Raw genomic sequence first — 21,738 nt, forward strand, 5'->3', positions numbered from 1 at the left:
AGGAGCAGTGGGTCTCTCCCAGGGTGTCACCAAATTATAGAGAACGGTTTTCTCCAGAACCTATATGTTCTCTCTGTTTCACAAAAGATCAAATTCTTCCTTTTGTTTTATTGCCTAGATTGACCATGAGCCACCATCATTCGCTTTCTTTAAATCTTATGCAAGCAATATTCTATATCCAAATTACAATATCAAACAAATTTGTTGAAACTTAAGTGACATGTCCAAAGGCAGTAGGTGCAAAATGTGGATTCTTCACTTTTTCCCTGCTTTTTAAATGTATTTTCTTTTAGTTTTATATACTTACTAGAGGCCCGATGCACGAAGATTTGTGCAAGAATGGGCCTTCCTTCCTCTGGCTGCTGGCACCGCCTTCACTCTGGCTGGAGCCACCTTTCCGCCTTCCCACGCTGCCTAGAGGCCCAAAGCGGCTGGGGTGGTGTGTCCCACCCATCCCCTGGCCACTTGGCGCCTGCGTATGCAAATTAACCTGCCATCTTTGTTGGGTTAATTTGCATACTCACTCCTGATTGGCTGGTGGGTGTCACAAAGATACAGTCAATTTGCATCTTACTCTTTTATTAGGTAGATTTTAATTGCAGAATATACAAGGTGATAATTCAAATAATACAAAAATGTATGAAGCTAAAAGTGTAACTCTTTTCCCTTGACTCCCAGTCTACTTCCCCAGAGGCAAAAACTTTTAAGTGTCTCAGGACCCTTCTGGGGTACACTAGGCATATGTATATATGTATGTATGTATGTATGTATGTATTGCATGTTTCCTTTTTCACGCAAATAGGACAAAACCATTTGCATTTTACATTTTTCATTTATATCTAGGAGACCATTTTTTAATTTTAAGAGTTTATTTGAGCAAAAATGAAATTCAAGTTGAGCAGTGCCAAACCAGAAATGATGAGGAGCTCTCTAACTGGAGCTCAGGGAGATACTTTTATAGAGAAAAGACAGAAGCAAAGTAAGACAGTTATTGACTGGCTATAACTTAAAGCCTAGTTGACTGTTTGTGATTGGTTTTCCTTAGCGTATTGATTTATATCCTTGAGGCATTTCCAGGCTGAGGTTTTGCTTTGCTTACACAGGCACCCATGGCATTAAAGCCACATCCCTATAATGGCCTCCTTGTTTAACTAATTTAACAATTTCCCCCTTTTGGTCACCTTCTCATATATGAGATATTGATTTAAAAAAATTGGTATTAGCACCACTTTCAGTCACCATTAGAGTTAAGTTGCTTTTTGTCTCATTGTGAAACCCATGGGCTATGTTGTCAGATCTGTGGAAGCATTATTTTGCTGTTCATCTCTTTGTTCATTTTATTTTTGTGTCTCTAAGCACAGTGATGTGCCGCTGATAGCTGAGCGTGCATATCAGACCTCTGAGAGAACGTAGCACACCAGGGAGACTTCAGTGGTAACTGTTAGGAGGAAACTGAAGTATAGTCCTTAGCCAGGGCCCCCATGAACCAAACCAGTGGCATCAAATAAATCAAAGATTTATTTATAATTTTCTAGTGGAAAGGGCACGAGCCAGTTGGCTTGTTTGTTAATTTCTTGTATTTGCTACAATACAGAGGTGCTGACTGGGCACAGTGTGAGGTACTTGCTGTGACACAGACAATAAGGAAATCATTCTAAAACCTCCTTAGCAAGAAACTCCAGGGACTTTTGTTGTGCAGCTATGGCCTTAGCAGTAGATTCAGCAATAGTTGCCAGAGTTAAGATGCATTAACAGAGAGAAAAATCAAGTGGTGAAGAGGCAAAAGAAAAAAAGGTTTCATGTGGAAGAAGGGGAGGAGGAAGAGATTAACCAAATAAGTTATATGCATATATGCATAACCATGGACATAGACTATAAGGTGGTGAAGACCTGGGGCAGAAGGCAGGGGCAGACTAGATGGGGTCAATGGGGAAGAAAGAGGACATCTGTAATACTTCAACAATAAAAATAATTTAGCCCTAGCCAGTTTGGCTCAGTGGATAGAGCATCGGCCTGCCCCAGTTCGATTCTGGTCAAGGGCACATACCTTGGTTGCAGGCTCTTCCCCAGCCCAGGTCCTGGTCAGGGCACATGCAAGAGGCAACCAATTGATGTTTCTCTCACATCATTGTTTCTCTCTGTCTTTCCCTCTCTTCCACTCTCTCTAAAATCAATGGAAAAATATCCTCAGGTGAGGATCAAAAAAATAATAAATAAATTTAAAAATAATAACATAGAAATCATGTCACTACACTTGCTATATGATCCAGCCATTCCACTCCTAGCACAAAACAACAACAAAAGGATGAAGACCTTGATCTGTGATCATGGGAGAGTTGTTTGGCCACAAGATGGCGCCTGCTTCTGGGGAGGAACCGCACAGTGAACTTGAATTTTAGATTTCTCTAGACGTGCAGTTCCAAGAATCTGGAGGAGCTCTTTTTAGTTGGAGGATGTAGAGCCAGCATTCAAGTCCCTGAAGTTTGGCCGCCATCTGTATAGTGAGGAGGACCTAAATAGTTCATTTCTAACAGGTTTAAGGGCAGTCTTTATTTTTAGTGATTCCAAGTCAGAAGGGTGGGGAAAAATTGGAAACGTTCGTTAAGAGAGTTGTGGCGAGATATTTGAGGAAACTATAAGAATTCAGAATCCATTTTGGTGTACAGATATGTAATAAAACCTCAAAGACAATGAACAGGCCTAGAATCTGATATCTACAAGGTTGTATTATAATTTTCTACTGAAACATATTTTTTTTCTCCAACAATCACCCTTATTTCTATCAAAGACTATCACAGTAAGATGAATTTGTTTGCCAAATAAATCCAGTCTTGTTAAAGTTGGCTTGATCATTTATATGAGTGCAACGAGTATAGTGCTTGACCTCTTTTTAAATGTGCTTTCCTGGAACTTTTCATAAGAAATCTTAGATTGGACTTTTATTTATTTATTTTTTTTTCAAATTTTTATTAAGGTATTATATGTGTACATATCTTACCCTTGCCCCCCCCACCCCACTCCATACATGCCCTCACCCCCCAATGTTTTGCATCCGTTGGTTAGTCTTATATACATGCATATAAGTCCTTCAGTTGATCTCTTATTTCCCCCACCTCTCCCTAACCTTACCACTGTAATTTGACAGTCTGTTTGATGCTTTACTGCCTCTGTAACTATCTTTTTGTTCATCAGTTTATAATGTTTTTCATTATCCCCAAATGAGTGGGATCATGTGGTATTTTTCTTTCATTGACTGGCTTATTTCACTTAGCATAATGTTCTCTAATTCCATCCAAGTGCCTACAAATGGTAGTAATTCCTTCTTTTTTACGGCAGCATAGTATTCCATTGTGTAGATGTACCATAGTTTTCTGATCCAGTCATCTGCTGATGGGCACCTAGGCTGTTTCCAAATCTTAGCTATTGTAAATTGTGCTGCTATGAACATAGGGGTGCATATATCCTTTCTGATTGGTGTTTCTGGTTTCTTAGGATATATTCCTAGGAGTGGGATTACTGGGTCAAATGGGAGTTCCATTTTCAGTTTTTTGAGGAAACTCCATACTGTTCTCCACAGTGGCTGCACCAGTCTGCATTCCCACCAGCAGTGCATGAGGGTTCCTTTTTCTCCGTATCCTCGCCAACACTTGTCCTTTGTTGATTTGTTGATGATAGCCATTCTGACAGGTGTGAGATGGTATCGCATTGTTGTTTTGATTTGCATCTCTCGGATAATTAGTGACTTTGAGCATGTTTTCATGTGTCACTTGGCCTTCCTTCTGTCTTCTTTCGAGAAGATTCTATTTAGGTCCGTTGCCCATTTTTTTATTGGATCCTTTATCTTCCTTTTATTAAGTTGTATAAGCTGCCTGTAGATGTTGGAAATTAAACCTTTATCAGTGATACCATTTGCAAATATGTTCTCCCATACAGTGGGGTTTCTTGTTGTTTTGTTGATGGTTTCTTTTGCTGTGCAAAAGCTTTTTATTTTGATGTAGTCCCATTTGTTTATTTTCTGTTTGGCTTCCATTGCCCTAGGGGCAGTATCACTGAAAAAGTTCTTTTGGCATATGTCTGAGATTTTGCTGCCTGTGGATTCCTCTAGTATTTTTATGGTTTCCCGTCTTATATTTAAGTCCTGTACCCATTTTGAGTTTATTTTTGTGTATGGTGTAAGTTGGTGATCTAGTTTCATTTTTTTGCATGTATCTTTCCAATTTTCCCAACACCATTTATTAAAGAGACTGTCTTGACTCCATTGTATGCTCATGCCTCCTTTGTCAAATATTAAATGCGCATATTGGTTTGGGTCGATATCTGGATTCTCTATTCTGTTCCATTGATCTATATGTCTGTTCTTGTGCCAGTACCAGGCTGTTTTGAGGACAGTGGCTTTGTAATACAGCTTGAAATCTGGTATTGAGATCCCTCCTACTTTATTCTTCTTTCTCAGGATTGCTGTGGCTATTCGGGGTCTTTTTTTATTCCAGATGAATTTTTGGAGAGTTCTTTCTAGGTCTGTGAAATACGCCGTTGGTATTTTAATGGGGAATGCATTGAATCTATAGATTGCTTTAGGTAGTATGGACATTTTAATGATGTTGATTCTACCAATCCATGAACATGGTATGTTCTTCCATCTGTTTATATCTTCCTCTATCTCTTTTTTCAGGGTCCTGTAGTTTTCCGCATATAGGTCTTTTACCTCCTTGGTTAGGTTTATTCCTAAGTATCTTAATTTTTTTGGTGCGATGGAAAATGGGATTGCTTTTTTAGTCTCTCTTTCTGTAAGTTCATTGTTGGTGTATAGAAATGCCATAGATTTCTTGTTGTTAATTTTGTATCCTGCTACATTGCCGAATTCATTTATTAAGTCTGTTAGTTTTTTGATGGAGTCTTTCGGGTTTTTTATGTACAATATCATGTCATCTGCAAATAAGGACAGCTTTACTTCTTCTTTTCCAATTTGGATGCCTTTTATTTCTTCTTCTTGTCTAATTGCAGTGGCTAATACTTCCAGTACTATGTCAAACAGGAGTGGTGAGAGTGGGCATCCCTGTCTTGTTCCTGTTCTTAGGGGAAATGGTTTTAGTTTTTGCCCATTGAGTATGATGTTAGCTGTGGGTTTATCATATATAGCTTTTATTATGTTGAGGTATGATCCTTCTATTCCCACCTTGTTGAGAGTTTTTATCAAGAAAGGGTGTTGGATTTTGTCAAATGCTTTTTCTGCATCAATTGATATGACTATGTGATTTTTATCTCTCAATTTGTTTATGTGATGTATCACATTTATTGATTTGCGGATATTGAACCATCCTTGCATTCCTGGGATAAATCCTACTTGGTCATGGTGTATGATCTTTCTGATGTACTGCTGGATCCTATTTGCTAGAATTTTATTGAGGATTTTGGCATCTACATTCATGAGGGATATTGGCCTGTAATTCTCCTTCATTGTGTTGTCTTTATCTGGTTTTGGTATGAGGGTGATGCTGGCTTCATAGAAGGAGCTTGGAAGTGTTCCTTCCTCTTGAATTTTTTGGAATAGTCTGAGGAGGATAGGTTTTAGTTCTTCCTTGAATGTTTGGTAGAACTCTCCTGTGAAGCCGTCTGGCCCTGGGCTTTTGTTTGCCGGAAGCTCTTTGATGACTGCTTCAATTTCTTCCATAGTTACTGGCATGTTGAGCTGTTTAGATTCTTCCTGATTGAGTTTTGGAAGGTTATATTTTTCTAGGAATATGTCCATTTCCTCCAGGTTGTCCAGTTTGTTGGAATAGAGTTGTTCGTAGTATTTTTTAACAATCCTTTGTATTTCGGCGGGATCTGTTGTTATTTCACCTCTTTCATTTCTGATCTTGTTTATTTGGGTCCTCTCTCTTTGCTTCTTGGTGAGCCTGGCTAGAGGTTCATCAATCTTGTTTATCCTTTCAAAGAACCAGCTCTTGGTTTTGTTGATCTTTTGTATTGTTTCTTTGGTCTCTATGTCGTTTATCTGTGCTCTGATCTTTATTATTTCCTTCCTTCTGCTTACACTGGGCTTTTCTTGTTGCTCTTTTTCTAACTCTTTGAGTTGTTGGGTTAGGTAATTTATTACCCCTGTTTCTTGTTTTTTGCAGTAGGCTTGTAGAGCTATGAACTTCCCTCTCAAGACTGCTTTCGCTGTGTCCCATAGATTTTGGATTGTAGTGTTTTCATTGTCATTTGTTGTCATGATGTTTTTTATTTCTTCTTTGATCTCTCTGGTAACCCAGTCATGGTTTAATAGCATGCTGTTTAGTCTCCATGTGTTTGATTTCTTTGGGTTGTTTTTATTGTAGTTGATTTCCAGTTTTATGCCACTGTGGTCTGAGAAGATGCTTGATATGATTTCTATCTTCTTGAATTTGAAGAGACTTTGCTTATGTCCCAACATATGGTCTATCTTTGAAAATGACCCATGTGCACTTGAGAAGAATGTATATTCTGTGGCTTTGGGGTGAAATGTTCTGAAGATGTCAATTAATTCCATCTGGTCTAGTGAGTCATTTAGGATTGATGTTTCTTTGCTGATGTTTTGTTTAGAGGATTTGTCCAGTGGTGATAGTGGGGTATTAAAGTCTCCTACTATGATTGTATTGCTGTCAATCTCTCCCTTGATATCCTCCAGGAGTTTTTTTATGTATTTGGGTGCTCCTGTATTGGGTGCATATATGTTTACCAGAGTTATTTCTTCTTGTTGGATTGCTCCCTTTAGTATTATGAAATGGCCTTCCTTATCTCTTGTTATGTCCTTCAGTTTGAGATCTAATTTGTCAGAAATAAGTATTGCTACCCCAGCTTTTTTTTCAGTTCCATTTGCCTGGAAAACCTTTTTCCATCCCTTCACCCTCAGTCTGTGTGCGTCTTTTTTTCTGAGGTGGGTTTCTTGTAGACAGCAGATATATGGGTCGTGTTTTCTTATCCAATCCGTTACCCTATGTCTTTTGATTGGGGCATTTAATCCATTTACATTTAAAGTTATTATTGATAGGTACTTATTTGTCGCCATTCCTATTCTTTACCCCTGTGTTACTTCTTCGCTTCCTGTTTCTTTCTTTCTTTTTTTTTTTACAGCAGACCCTTTAGCATTTCTTGCATTGCTGGTTTGGTGGTAATAAATTCCCTTAGTCCTTTTTTGTCTGTGAAGCTCCTGATTTCACCTTCAATTTTGATTGACAGCCTTGCTGGGTACAGTATTCTTGGATTCAGCCCCTTCCTTTGCATGACTTTGTATATTTCATTCCATTCCCTTCTGGCCTGATGAGTTTCTGTTGAGAAATCAGTTGCTAGTCTGATGGGGGTTCCTTTGTATGTAACTTTCTGTCTCTCTCTTGCTGCTTTTAAGATTCTTACTTTGTCGTTGGTGTTTGCCAATTTAATTATAATGTGCCTTGGCGTCGGTCTTTTGGGGTTCATTTTGCTTGGGACTCTGTGAGCTTCTTGGATTTGTGTGGGTTTTTTCTTCCCTATATCTGGGAAATTTTCTGTCATTATTTCTTCAAAGAGGTTTTCTATTCCTTGCTCAGCTTCCTTTCCTTCTGGAACCCCTATTATGCGGATGTTGTTTTATTTCGTGTTGTCCCAAAGTTCCCTTAGACTCTCCTCCTGCCTTTTAATTTTTTTTTCTAGAAGTTGCTTTTCTTGGGTATTTTTTTCCATCTTGTCTTCTAGCTCACTGATACGGTCCTCTGCTTCTTCTAGTCTACTCTTGATGCTTTCTATTGAGTTCTTTACAGCAGCGATGTCATTTTTCATTTCTTCTTGGTTCTTCTTCATTTCCTCTTGGTTCTTGCTCATATTGTTGAATTTGTCTTCCATTCTTTTCAGCCACCTTATGACCATTTCTCTGAATTCTTTTTCTGGAAGGTTGCTTGCCTCCATTTCGTTTACTTCCTTTTCTGGTGATGCCTGCTTTTCTTTCATATGCGGGCTGCTTCTTTGTCTCCCCATGGTCTCTCTTCTCTGGGTGTCTGGTTATGTAGTTCTCTCTCTCCTGGGTTGATTTAAAGGCACAAAATACAGCACTACCAGGTACAACTCACAAGGCACTGAACAGGAATGTATTCACGATATTAATAACCTCCAATAAAGGTGACCACCAGAGAAAGGCAAATTAGGTGATAGGAGAGAAAGAAGAAGAGGAAAAAAGAAAGAAAGAAAGGAAGAAAGAAAGAAAGAAAGAAAGAAAGAAAGAAAGAAAGAAAGAAAGAAAGAAAAAAGGAGTGTGAAAATGAAATTGGGAAAAGGGAAAGTAAAGAGAAAAAGAAAAAAAAAAAAGTAAGAGAGACAAGAAAGTGACTAAGAGAGAAAGGGGAACAGACTATATATATTGGGGATAAAACTCCAATAGAACAATCACTAATCCCAGCAAATGCCAGCAACAAGTGCCTGGGGATTAGTACAAACTACAACACCAACTAATACGGAGTGAGGCAAGGGAAAGCTGAAGCACAAAACAAACAAAAAAATAAACAAAAGAAGAATAATCAAAACAATCTCACAAAAAAGCATAAAAATTGGGTATAATCTACATTCAAGCAAACAACAACAAAAGGACAGAGAGAAGGACAAGTTTATGGATAGCTCAGACAGTGAAGGGAGAGGTGTATGTGGACTTGGAGCAGGGGATTGGAGATTAGATATGTAAGTAGGGTGAAATTTTAACAAGGGGTAAACAGAAAGAATAGGGAAAATCTAAAGCAGTAAAAGGGTAAGATAAACAGGACACTGAAAAGGGGGAGGTTAGGAAGAGAGTGATGGCCTAAAGGTAGAGTTGAGATAGAGTAAAACGATGCTAAGGGAAAGATAAAAATAGAATGTAGAACCCTAATCCCAAAATAAAATGAAGAGAAAGTAAAATGACACTTAAAAAAATAAAATAAAATAAAATAAAATAGCAGTAGTAATAATACGGATTGAAAATAAAAATGTAATCATTAAAAAGGTAAAATCAAGTGATGAAAAAAGAAAAAAAAAGTTTCTTGATTAAAAGATGCAAAAAATGAAAATAAAAAAAAATAAAAAAAATAAAAAAATAAAAGGTAACAATAAAATGTGAAGTAGTGAAGGTCATTCACTTCCTCTGTTTTTCTGTTTGGCACGCCTGTTTCTCAGTCCAGACAGTATTGCAGTTCCCTGCGATCCACTGCTCTTCGGTGTTGTAAGCCAGTCCTGATTTTAATCAGGCGGTGTGTCTTAATTTCTCGTATTCCTTTATTTTTGATTACACAAGAGTCAATTTGTGATTCAGCCCCTGGGTGGCAGTGTTTCTGGATTGACTTCCGGGTCTATCTATGGCCTCTCTAGGCAGTGTTAGAGCCTTCTTTCCCTGTGGCACTCTTTCCCACCGGCCTGTGGGAGTGGTCTGCCTCAGAGCTGACTCTCTGATGTTCACTCCCCGCTCCGATCCCCGGTTCCGGAAAAACAACCTTCCCCTGCAGTCTCCCAGGGTGTCCCCAACTGGGTGATCCTATGTATTGGGCTTAGTAATCAGAAGCCAGAATTTCAAGAGGAAAAAGCCCAAGTGTGCGCACTCCGTGGCTGCGCGTAAACCCAGGCACCCAGGGAACGCAGGGGCTGCGCGTAAGTCTGGACTGCCTGAAATTCTTAGGGTGTCCCTGCACTTCAGATCAAAATGGGTTGCTTTTTAGAGTGCCCTTCTCTTAGCAGCTCTGAGGACCCCTTTCCACAATCACAGATCACGCCAGCCCCTACAGCCACGGATTTTTCTAGGCACAGACTTCCCTGGTCCTCCAGCTCCCGCGAAACGCGCGTTCCTCTCTCCCGCCGGGACCAGAGACCTCACCTTATCCCAGGCGAAATCTGACCTTTCCGTGGTGGAGTGTAGAGCTTCTCTGAACCCGTGTGCTTGCGCCAGTTGGGGAGCGTTGTTCTGGGGCTCGCAGCTGTTCCTGGGGTGCCGCAGTTGTGGATTCTCAGGCTTCCGATAAGCTCCACTTTCCGGATCAAGATGGCGCAGACTCCGCGTCCAAGCCCGCAGCTCCGGGAGGGGACCCAGCCGCAGTGGGTGCTGCCAGGTCAGGGGAACCCCGTTCAGCAGTCCCCCGCCTCCTTCTGGAATTCAGCTGTCTCCCAACCAGCCAACAAACACTCCTTGTGCGACCCTCAGCTGTTCTTTCTTTCTGCTCCGGGACAAGGCTCAGAACACGTCTGTCTATTCCGCCGCCATTATTCAGTCCTCTTAGATTGGACTTTTAAAAGCCTCTCCAGACTAAGAAGCCAAGCCAAAAACTCACCATCAGACTTCACCTACAATAACTATATAGCATTTAGGTAAATTTCTCTCTTCTTGAAAGCCCAAAGATATCCAGTTTCTGGGCCTACCAGGAAGTGATCTTCCTTACTCACCTGATAAGCCTGCAGGGAACCCTGTAAGCAAGGTACCAGGCCAGTTTTTTCCAAGAGGCTATTTTTTTTGTTTTAAATATATTTTATTGATTTTTATTTTTTTTTTACAGAGAGGAAAGGAGAGGGATAGAAAGTTAGAAACATCTATGAGAGAGAAACATCAATCAGCTGCCTCCTGCACACCCCATACTGGGGATGTGCCTGCAACCAAGGTACATGCCCTTGACCGGAATCGAACCTGGGACCTTTCAGTCCACAGGCCGACGCTCTATCGACTGAGCCAAACCGGTTAGGGCCCAATGTGGGAACCCCTTTCACATCCCGCGTGGTTCAGGGTTCCGGTTCAGGGTTCGGGTTCTGGAGAAGGCCGCACACAAATGAAAAGAGACTTGGAAAGGTATTAATTTGGAAATATTGGGGGCCAGGCGGGAGCCCAACTCTAGTGGAAGGACTACCCTTTGCTCTGGCCTTGCAATCCCTTTTATTGAGACTATGGGATACGCCCATAACCTTTAGGCAGGAAATTCCAATAACAGAAATTTACATAGGAGAAACAGAGTTGGAGGCTGCTTCAGCTAACAATGTTTCAACTAAAGAGTGAGTGATTAAAACATTTAAGGTTGTTGACCAGCCTTCCCAGTTTCCTGTCCACATCTTTCTATTAGTGGGACAATGATTGGTTTCCGGCAGCCCAAGAGGCTTTTATTAGTTCTATCAGGTCAACCTTAGTTTCTTAAAACTGTTTGGTCATATCTGATTTCATGCATATTCTCATTTTTCATTAGCTTTATAACTCATAACTTTATGTTCTGACCTTTCTCTTATTGTCATTTATATTTTCTGGAAATTAAAACAAAAAGCCCAGCTGGCATGGCTCAGTGGTTGAGCATTGACCTATGAACCAGGAGGTCACCGTTCAATTTCCGGTCATGGCACATGCCCAGGTTGCAGGAGGCAGCTGATCAGTGATTCTCTCTCATCATTGATGTTCCTATCTCTCTTTCCCTCTCCCTTCCTCTCTGAAATCAATAAAAATATATTTTTTTAAAAAACCAGCAATGATAATATGATTTATTCATCTCTTTCAGCTTCTCAACCTCTTCTTCCTCTAGGAAGGATAAAAGTTTAAAAAGTCTATAAGGTAGATTTTATTTTTAACACAACTGATGTAACTGAGACAGTTTTTAATTGACATTTTTATATATTGTCCTTGGGTTATTATAAGGTGCCTCTAGCCACTTCCTAAAGAGGATATTTCAATATGCAGTCTCCTTTTTTCATTTGCTTCCTCTGGCATTCACTTTGCACTGTGAGCCAAAGCAGACTTTGCATAGAATGAGTTATTCTATTGAAATGTCATGTTGTCGCTGCCCTCGCCCAAGATATTGGAAGACTGTGGTTGGCACATAGGATGATGTTTGGTTTCCAGTGACTGAAACGAGGTTTGCTTTTGCCGGTGCTGGTGGCCTGGCTCGATGAGCTCAGAAGTCATTTCGAGGAGATGGGAGCAATTCTCCCTTCTCTCCGTCCCCTGAAACCAAGCAGTTAAAAGCTGTGTGGCTGATGAATTGTGGACTGTCTCCAGCTGCCATGTTCCTGCTGTGTGCGGTCAAAGTCCCCGAGGCTGTGTCCGACATGCTGATGTCAGAGTTCCAGCATCCGGAGACGGTGCAGAGGCTGAACGCCGTCCTCAAGTTTCACACACTCTGGAGGTTTCGCTATCAGGTCTGGCCCCGGATGGAGGAGGGAGCACAGCAGATTTTCAAGGTGAGGGATCCTTCCCACATGGCAATTAGATAACAAACCCCACTCAAACGTTGAAATCCTTGAATCAAGTTTGCAGTGTATGGCCCAAGAGATGCTTCTTTTCGTGTTTCTCTGATTATGTAAGTAAACTTAACTCATCTGTGAATGAATTCTTACTGTTAAAAAATAAAATATAGAAGAACATAAAGTAAGAAAATCAAATCTCTGTAAACCTCTAGATATCACTACCATCCCCAGAGGTAAGCACTTAAAAGTTTGGTGTATAATCATCCAGACATTTCACTATATATACACAGATAGATGTATTTTGGAGGATGGGGGATTAACAAAAATAGGGACCATTTAGTTGAAACCCTTCATTTGATTAATGAGTAAACTGAGCCCTAGAATGGTTCATCCTATGCTCTATAACAGTGGTCAGCAAACTGCAGCTCGCCAGCCACATGCGGCTTGCGAGCCGCGGTTTGCCGCTCTGTTGACTAATGAGTTTGCCGACCACTGCTCTTTAACATCCTGGGCTCTGTAAGATTATGTCATAATTATACTTCTGAATCATTCAAAATTATTCTTCGTCTTACTCACCTCATTCTTTTGATATTAACTAACAGATCCCGCCTCCCAGTATAAACTTCACCCTGCCCTCTCCAGTGCTTGGAATGCCATCTGTCCCAATGTTTGACCCCCCGTGGGTCCCTCAGTGCAGCGGGAGTGTCCAGGACCCCATTAATGAAGACCAGTCTGTGAGTAATTGGCACTCTCTTTCCCCCAGGCTTCATGGTGTACATGTAAGAGAGAAGAACAAGGAATGTGTTCATATGTTTATTTGTTGTCAGAATAACATAATAACAACACAGTGGCCTTAGCATATCATTAAGCATATTACACTTTGATTGGTTGAACGGCTGACTGGTTGACCAGATACTTAGCATATTAGGCTTTTATTATGTAGGATATTATGTATTTATACTGTGGTAGATATGTGAGATTAAAAAAATGAAATAAATCACATAAGTAATGGGTTTATATGAGAGGTAGATCTCTTTCCTCCTCCTTTCCATGATTCTGACTTTCTCTTTTATTAACCTTATGAAATAAATGACCTTCAGTTAAAACCAGTTCAAAAAATGTGGAGAGTATTAAAAATCATTTGTCTTTAATGTTTAAAGAGTGAATCATTGGTATCACCCCAAATCCTAAAGGTGAAACAGGATTTTTTCAGAAATCACAGACATTCTTGAAGAATTATTCTGATTGAGTGAAAAACAATAGCTTAGTTGTACCAACCTGGGAATTTGGTAGAAAAACAAGAAAATCTCCAGGAACTTAGATCATGGAGGCACTAATGTTTCCTGAGGACAGAGTTCCACATTTGTGTAATTCATTGGAACACTCTTTATGCTGTGACCTTACAGAAGAGTTGCTATTCAATAAACTTGCCTTCATGTCTCCATAGAAATCCTTTTCAGCCCGGGCTGTGTCCCGTTCCCATCAAAGGGCAGAACACATCTTAAAGAACTTGCAGCAGGAGGAAGAGAAGAAGCGTCTTGGCCGAGAAGCCAGCCTCATCACCGCCATCCCCATCACCCAGGAGGCTTGCTACGAGCCCACCTGCACACCCAACTCAGAGCCAGAAGAAGAAGGTGCCCTCTGCACATAGGACTTCTTGGGGGGCTGAGTCACAGGAGAGGGAAAGAGCTTGCTTTAAAAGAAACATGGATAATTTTATGTGAAATAAGGTGATATGCTTCCTCTATCTCTCTCTCACCTCCTGACACTGTCCGAAGAAAGAAATATTTTCATTTTCTAAATCATCACAGTCGGCCTGTTTCAAGAGGTGAATGTTAGCCACACTGGACAAACCAGTATGAAAATGGACCAGCAGTGATGGCGATTCAGGGAGCAGCTAAATCTAGAGTGTTTATAAAAGTAGATGCCATCAATCTTTCATCATTAAAAATGGGATTAGTCTATTAAGTACCTTCAACCCTCGGAAGTACAGACAATTTGTTGGTTGGTATCAGAAAATGACTTAGGAACCATTCTAAAATCAGTGATTCTCTGCTTTGCTTTTTATGGAATCTTCGGGAGGAATTTTGTCTTTCTGTATATATTTTTTCCTTTTCTAAGTATACTTTAACTTATTTAAGATGTATGCTCTGAGAACACTATACACTTATAATGCAAGTGCAGCTAGAGTTGTGATGATAGCTATTTTGTTATGAAACCAAAGTTCACGTTCCCCATATTCTTTGCCAGTAGAAGAAGTCACCAATCTGGCATCCCGCCGACTGTCTGTCAGTCCATCCTGTACCTCCAGTACTTCCCACAGGAATTACTCCTTCCGCCGAGGGTCAGTCTGGTCGGTGCGTTCGGCTGTCAGTGCAGAAGGTGTGTCCTCTTGCAAATATGATATTTATTCCTCATGACATGTGGATTTTGAAACAGTTTCTAGTTAACATTATTTCACTTCACTATACTACACTGCCTTCATTAAATAGCTTGTTTCATGTCTTGAAGTTCTAAAAAAATATTGGATTGAGTAGTAGACTAAAAAATTTATCGTTGATTTTATCCAGCAATTGTTCTTTATAAGTTGTTGCTCAGGGTTCCGTAGACTCAATTGCCAGTTAACAGTTTTAAACCCTGCCTACACATTACAAATCAGAATCTCTAAGGGTGGGACCCACATGTCGGTATTTCTTAAATGTACTCAGGGTATTTCAATGTGTGGCCAATTCCTAGTAAGATGCTTTAAGAAGTTGTTCTGGAATCATCAAACAACTAAAGGAAGACCATAGCTCATGCTCCTCCTGTAATGAAATCTGATTCCAGGGGGGAAATGTGATGCTCTTCAGTCCCAAGAATTTAAAAGATATGCTTCCCTGATAATGAGCAGCTACCTGGGACTCACTGCTTTATGATTGTACAGATTTCATCTCTGATTCAGAAAGTCATCAAAAAGCCGTACAGAAATTATGCTTCATGGTTATGCAAGTTTTATCACTCATTTATAAAATCATATTAAAAGTTGTACAGAAACCAATGGTTATCACCCCTGGGCTACACAACCCAGGGGAACTTAAAAGAATGACCAGTGCTGATGGAGATGGTGTTAACATAAGGGTTAACATGAAGATCAACTGAATAGATCTGAACAACCAGAAGGAAACCATTATACTTATATTGATTTCATGTTTCAAAAGGGTACCAAGAAAATTCAATGGGGAAAGAATAATATTTTCAACAAATGATGCTGGGATATCTATAAACCAAAGAATGTTAAATAAGTAGGTCTGGAACTGAGAAGTGTTGTTGCACTAGAATTACAATACTGAATAAGAGCACCTCGGTTATGTCTCCTGCTTCAGATGAGGAGCACACCACGGAACACACGCCAAACCACCATGTGCCTCAGCCCCCACAGGCGGTGTTCCCAGCATGCATCTGTGCAGCAGTGCTCCCCATTGTTCATCTCATGGAGGATGGGGAGGTGCGGGAAGATGGAGTAGCAGGTACGGTTTTATTAGTAAAACAAAATGCTTACACTGTTCCTCTGATATAGGATAGTAGGAGTTCTTGAATATATTGACTATTGGCCACATGTTGTTTTATGCGTATGTTACAGTTATTGATTTGCAGTATGCTGTACTTTAGCACTATTACTTTCTCGTCCTCTCCACCTTTATGACGAAAAAATTGCATTTAAAATAAGTAGCTGGGTCCAGGGGCATTGTTCATGACCAGAGAACAGAACAACACTGATTTGGCCACCTGGAAATCAAATGGTGATTTTGGCCACCTTAGAAATCTTAGCTATTAGCTACACATCGCTAATGCCATCTTTCCACTTGGTTATCTTTCCAGAGATACTACCCAAAGAGAATAATTGCAACATGAAATGATAAACTAGAGGTAGAGATGATTTACATTTGTAACAGTTTAATATTCTTAATGTTCTAAAAAAATACTTAATGATTTTTTTAAATCCTCCCCCCCCCAAAAAAAATGGGCAAAAGATATAGATACAATCTAATGACAATAACATCTGTAAACAACATTGTTTTTAAAACAATGAAATCTTACACTTCAGCTGAAAGAACTTCAAAGATTATTTTAAATGAAAATATCCATGGTTGGTAACGATTCGGGGGGGGGGCAGGGGAGGGAAGTTCACAGAACTTTTTTAAGGTAAAACAATAGAGACTAATTAAAGCTTAGTAAATTGCTTGAATGCTTTATCTAATACGTTTATTTCCATTTAAGTCAAATAGTCAATTTCCTTTCTCTTCTAAAGTGAGTGCTGTGGCCCAACAAGTCTTGTGGAACTGTCTAATTGAAGATCCATCAACAGTTCTTCGACATTTTCTGGAAAAACTGACCATCAGCAATAGACAAGTAAAGTCCTCTTTTTTTATGTGTAGCTATGTGTGTGAACACTGTTAAAAGCAAGCAATGGGCTATATAATGCTGTGCATGCAACATCCATGTCTTCTGATAATGACAAGAATGAGCAATGTTAAACTTTGTTGTTTTCTTTCTAATCTCTCTATTAACTGATGTCTCCATCGTGTACCTATGGTGCACTGCTTAGGATGACCCTAAGATACCAAACAGATTCTCAGTCTTTTAAACAAAGAGTAAATTCAGTATAATTTTCTTAGAACATCTGTTGAACTCTGCTTGGTAGACTGTGATAGATGCAGGTAGGGTTATTAAAATACGTTGAAACTCTTTATTCAAAAATTCTAATTTAATGGACCACCCTATAATAAGACTGTGCCAAATAAAAGTAGCTTTCTGAGCAATGGTAAAACTCACTGATGGCTGAAAATTATGTTCATTTATATGTTATGGTCCTGTTTGCTGGGAGATTGAGTTTAGCTTCTGAAAGGTAAGGTTAATTACATTTTTATTATCCTCTCTTTATCTGTTTCACTCGAAACCTAGGAAGTAGAACGATGAAGTTCAATAAACCTGGTTTGCTTAATGGTGTCTCAACATAGGTTCTCCGGTCTAGGCTCCGCCCTTTGGGAATGGGCTCAGGTGTTCAAAAAAAAAAAAAAAAAAGCATAAGTTCTCCACATGTTTCATCACACCTGGCAGCTATAGCAAATAGAGTTGATGAACTATACCACTTTCCCGTGATTTTTTAAAAAGTTGTCCGACTACTGCTCCGTGATTTCATATATTAGCTCCTAGGAGAAGGTGTTAGAGTTGGTTTAAATACTATGTCACAAGTATCACATAGACAATGTTAAAATGTTGAACAACATGGAAGTCAAATGTGGGAAAAAGCAGGGAATATCCATCCCCCTACTTTTCAAGAAGTTAATTTTATTGCCTACACAGCATGGCAGCTGAGTGACGTAGAATTGTTTTCTTTCAGGATGAGTTAATGTACATGCTACGCAAACTCCTCCTGAATATTGGAGACTTTCCTGCTCAGACATCTCACATACTGTTCAACTACTTGGTGAGTGTCAGCCTCCAGTAGCTTATAAATGTTCATTCCCAGTAGGAAGCAACAACAGGAGAAAAGGTCTTCCCATTAACGTGTGACTGAAGGTGAATCGTTGTCGGCTAAATATCATAATCAGCTAAATTCCCCACTGTGTGTGTGGGAAACCTCTCCTGGCACAGTCCTTGATATGTGGTGGATACTCAATAAATGTTAGCCTCCTCTCTGTCTTCCTTGGGCATTATACAACTTCCTTATGTTAGTTCCTAATTTTGGTTTGAGAAAAACTATAGTATGTAGTTTTTAGTCATTTTCCCCTTATCTCACTATCACACACACACACACACACACACACACACGCACACGCACACAAATGTTGCCCTAGGTGGAAAGTATTTGTAAGTGTACTTTAGTATGAGAACTATCTATGCCTTAAGCCATCCTGGCAACTCGGTTCTGCACCCTCCAGAATTTACCAGTTTCTTTGCATTCTCCTTGCACCCTAAATGGATATGCAGTTTGGGGACTGTTAACATGATGCCTGTTCTTTGAAATTGCACCTTCATCCAGGCAGACAGATGCCAAAGAAATGTCTATGCTGACAGAAACTCTTCTTTCTCCGTAACTGTCATTGGTCTTCTAGCAGGTTGGGAAGTAGAAGAGTTGTTCTTATGCATCTGTAGCAAAATGATAAATGCAACTTACACTACACCATTATCGTGCAGAGGAAATGTGTACCTCCTTTCTCCTCTCTATGACTGATTTGGTTTTTCTCCTGAGAGCTCACCCGCTGGTTGACAAGGAAAGTAATAAAAGTCATGTCCAATCCAGTTTGAAGCTCAGACTGATAAAAATCTATAAATAGTACCTTTGGATGGTGTTCAGTGTCTCTTGGCTAAAAATACTTAGTTTCTAGGAATTCCCTTCCCTTCCAACGGCTTTCATCTTTAAACATCATGTGAAGTTGGGAAGAAAAAAGACCTTTGTTCAGCCTTCCATCCCTTGTTCAACGTTTGTTCTGGCTCTTGCCTTCATGAGACGGTGCCCTCTCTCTGACTGGTTGCTGGATGCTCAGCCAGTGGACACCAAAGCCCATGGCTTCTGTGACTTGGGGTCCCTCTGCTCTTAGCGGTGATTTCTGGGAGACTCTACCTCACCTCAGCCCCTGCTGAGTTCTGGGAGTGAGTCCTAAATGGCTCCAGCTAGAGGACCCTATACAAATGACACCGACATATGCCAATTCTATCTGGAAAGCTCTCCAGCCCAACCTTCTGCTACTTCTGGTCATGTCCACATCACACAAAAGCCAAAGGGAGATCACCAAAGCCAAATATCAAGGCCTCCCTCAGGTGTGTGCTCTGCCCAGTTTACGTTGCATCCAGGTTGGTGTGGAATGACTCTGAGGTGAACTCTTGTCAGACACCCTAACAGAGACTGGGAGGAAGGGCCCCTTCGGTGTGCCTGTCCATTCCCAGGCCACTAGGTGTGGGAAATGCTTCCTTGGACCACTGCTCTCCTCCCTCCTTTAGCCTTGAGATATGAAGATGGACATTTCATTTCCCTTCTGCCATACACTTCTGTCAACTCCAAAAGAAAACTTGAATGGTAGACACAGTCTTCTCAGCTGGGTAATACATAAGAGAAAGGGGCTAACCATGCTTTGTCTTTGCTTTAAAACCTTGTCTGAATGAATATAAATTTCTGTTCTGCATTTCTGTCTAAACCCTCGTCTTTCCCTGAATCCCACCCACATAGATATTTTATGTGGAGTAGGGAAAGGGTCTTGTACTCAGAATGGCAAGGAACATAGCAGTTTTTAAACCATTACCATTATTATACATCTTTTATCTAACAACTATTATAGATGTGCGTGGTTAGGGATATTGGGAACACTAATTCATCTCTTCCAGACTTTGTTAGGGACATTTATTTTAATATATTTTTATTGATTTCATAGAGGAGGGGGAGAGAGAGAAACACCAATGATGGAGAGAGAATCATCGATCAGCTGCCTCCTGCCCACCCCACACTGGAGATTGAGCCTGCAAGCCGGGCATATGACTGGACCAGGAATCGAACTGCAACCTCCTGGTTCATAGGTTGATGCTCAATCAATGAGCCATGCCGCCTGGGCAATTGTTAGGGACATTTAAATCCACTGCGTAACTTGACTCAGAGATCTTCAACCTGGGGTCTGAGCACATCTGGGCATATATGCAGACTTTTAAAGGAGTGTGTTGCCCACAAAGTTTTAAGGGAATAAATCTCCAAATCCTCAACTTACAAATATGTACTAACACTGTTTGGGCATCCCTGCCATCTCAATCGTCATTCTCCTACAGCACACAGAAAGCCCTCCCCCCTCCCCCGCCCCGACCATCACAGGTACCAGCAGGCTACATTGACAGACACATTAGACAGAGAAAGAGTCTGATACACTATGTTAGTTTTAAGGAAGCCTCATTTCTGATTGATCAAGGCACTTTGAATCCATAGGACTTCCCACCTTTTTCTCTCTTTTACAGATTTCCATGAGGGCTGAGTTTTGACCCTCATTAGGTTATTCAGCCTTCAGATTAGATCAGTGACACTGATTTTTTCAATGTAACTGGAAAATTGTATAGGATTAACAAGTTTTTCAAGGAACAATGTATAAAAGCCACGAAGGGGTGTGAACTTTTACACTTTTTTCTGATTTTTGTTGGGCATAATTGAATAAGGCAGTTAAAGTTTACTTCATCAAATTTGATGAAATACACATTCCAGTTACAGTCAGTTTTGCTCTTATTTCAATGTATAGAATGTTTAATATATTCTCTTGCTATTAACAAAAAATACCTTATAATGAGACATTTTAAATGTCAGCTTAAAACGTACAGGACATGCAGCCTTCAAAGTTACTGAGAGGACACAACGGCTTTAAAGTTCACCGACTTAGCCCAGCAGAGTATTCTTCAGTTCAGACCAATAGACATAACCCAATCTGCCAAGAGTGTTTGGGCAAATATCATATAGAGATTATTATTAGGTCACCTAACTACCTGAGTAACAAGTGACTTAAAGCCTGGAAAACTGATCTTCTGCTTTCCTCTTAAGAAGCACCATATTTAGTGACACATATAAAGGGGCAGCAATCTATTCTGATCAGTTTTCACCCTCTCCTGCTTACTGCCATTGTGAGTGTTGGAGAGCCCTGGTCAGTGTGGCTCAATTGATTTGGCATCATCCCGAGCACCGAAATGCTGCCCTTCAGATTCCTGGTCAGGGCACATGCCCAGGTTGCGGGCTCAATCCCCATTAGGGGATGCATTGGAGGCAGCCGATCCATGTTTCGCTCTCACATCCATGTTTCTCTCTCTCTCTCCCTCTCCCTTCCTCCCTCTCTCTAAAAGCCAATAAAAATCTTTAAAAAAGAAAGTGCTGGAGAAGTATTTGAACAGAAAATACAAGGTACAAAAGACGATTTAATCAAGAAAAGAAAAGACAAGGAAATGAGAATGTGCACGCAGGATCATTGTGGCTTTGTGAACTCTCCCTGTTCTGCCTTGCAGGTGGGACTGATCATGTACTTTGTGCGGACCCCTTGCGAGTGGGGCATGGATGCCATTTCAGCCACCCTGACCTTCCTGTGGGAGGTGGTGGGCTATGTGGAGGGCCTCTTCTTCAAGGATCTGAAGCAGACCATGAAGAAGGAGCAGTGTGAGGTGAAGCTGCTGGTGACTGCCTCAATGCCAGGTAATCTACCACTGCGTTTGGACAACACAACATTTTCTTTAAGTAACCTTTTATTATTTGTTTCTTAAACGTATTTTTCAATGACAGTTTCCACTCAATATTGTTTTGTATTATTTTCAGGTGTATAGTATAGGGGTTAGAAAACCATATACTTTATACAGTGATTCCCCAATATTTCTAGTACCCATCTGATAGCATACAAAGCTATTAAAATATCATTAATTATATTTCCTCTGCTGTATTTTATACCCCCATGACTATTCTGTAACTACCAATTTGTACTTCTTAATCCCTTCACCTTTTTCACCCATCCCCCCCCCCCACACAACCTTCCTCTCCTCTGGCAACCATCAGGCTGTTCCCTGTGTCTATGAGTCTGTTTCTGTCTT

General features: G+C 40.4%; 1 protein-coding gene across 17 annotated transcripts in view; it reads left to right on the forward strand.

Annotated features, from left to right (window-relative positions):
* The window catches only part of UNC80 (unc-80 homolog, NALCN channel complex subunit), a 184,465-nt gene that overhangs the window by 108,463 nt on the left and 54,264 nt on the right, over positions 1-21,738 (forward strand). For 15 of the 17 annotated variants that reach the window (XM_080670881.1, XM_080670875.1, XM_080670876.1 and 12 more), the window contains 8 exons: positions 11,975-12,156; positions 12,765-12,896; positions 13,610-13,796; positions 14,413-14,544; positions 15,525-15,668; positions 16,451-16,551; positions 17,543-17,629; positions 21,166-21,349. In XM_080670881.1, coding sequence (XP_080527007.1) covers positions 11,975-12,156; positions 12,765-12,896; positions 13,610-13,796; positions 14,413-14,544; positions 15,525-15,668; positions 16,451-16,551; positions 17,543-17,629; positions 21,166-21,349 — 1,149 coding nt within the window. The remainder of the gene's footprint in view (positions 1-11,974; positions 12,157-12,764; positions 12,897-13,609; positions 13,797-14,412; positions 14,545-15,524; positions 15,669-16,450; positions 16,552-17,542; positions 17,630-21,165; positions 21,350-21,738) is intronic. The other 2 variants (XM_080670871.1, XM_080670878.1) reach the window with 1 other exon arrangement.

This window comes from Plecotus auritus, assembly GCF_963455305.1.
Source record: "Plecotus auritus genome assembly, chromosome: 5".
In the NCBI taxonomy this organism is placed as follows: Eukaryota; Metazoa; Chordata; class Mammalia; order Chiroptera; family Vespertilionidae; genus Plecotus; species Plecotus auritus.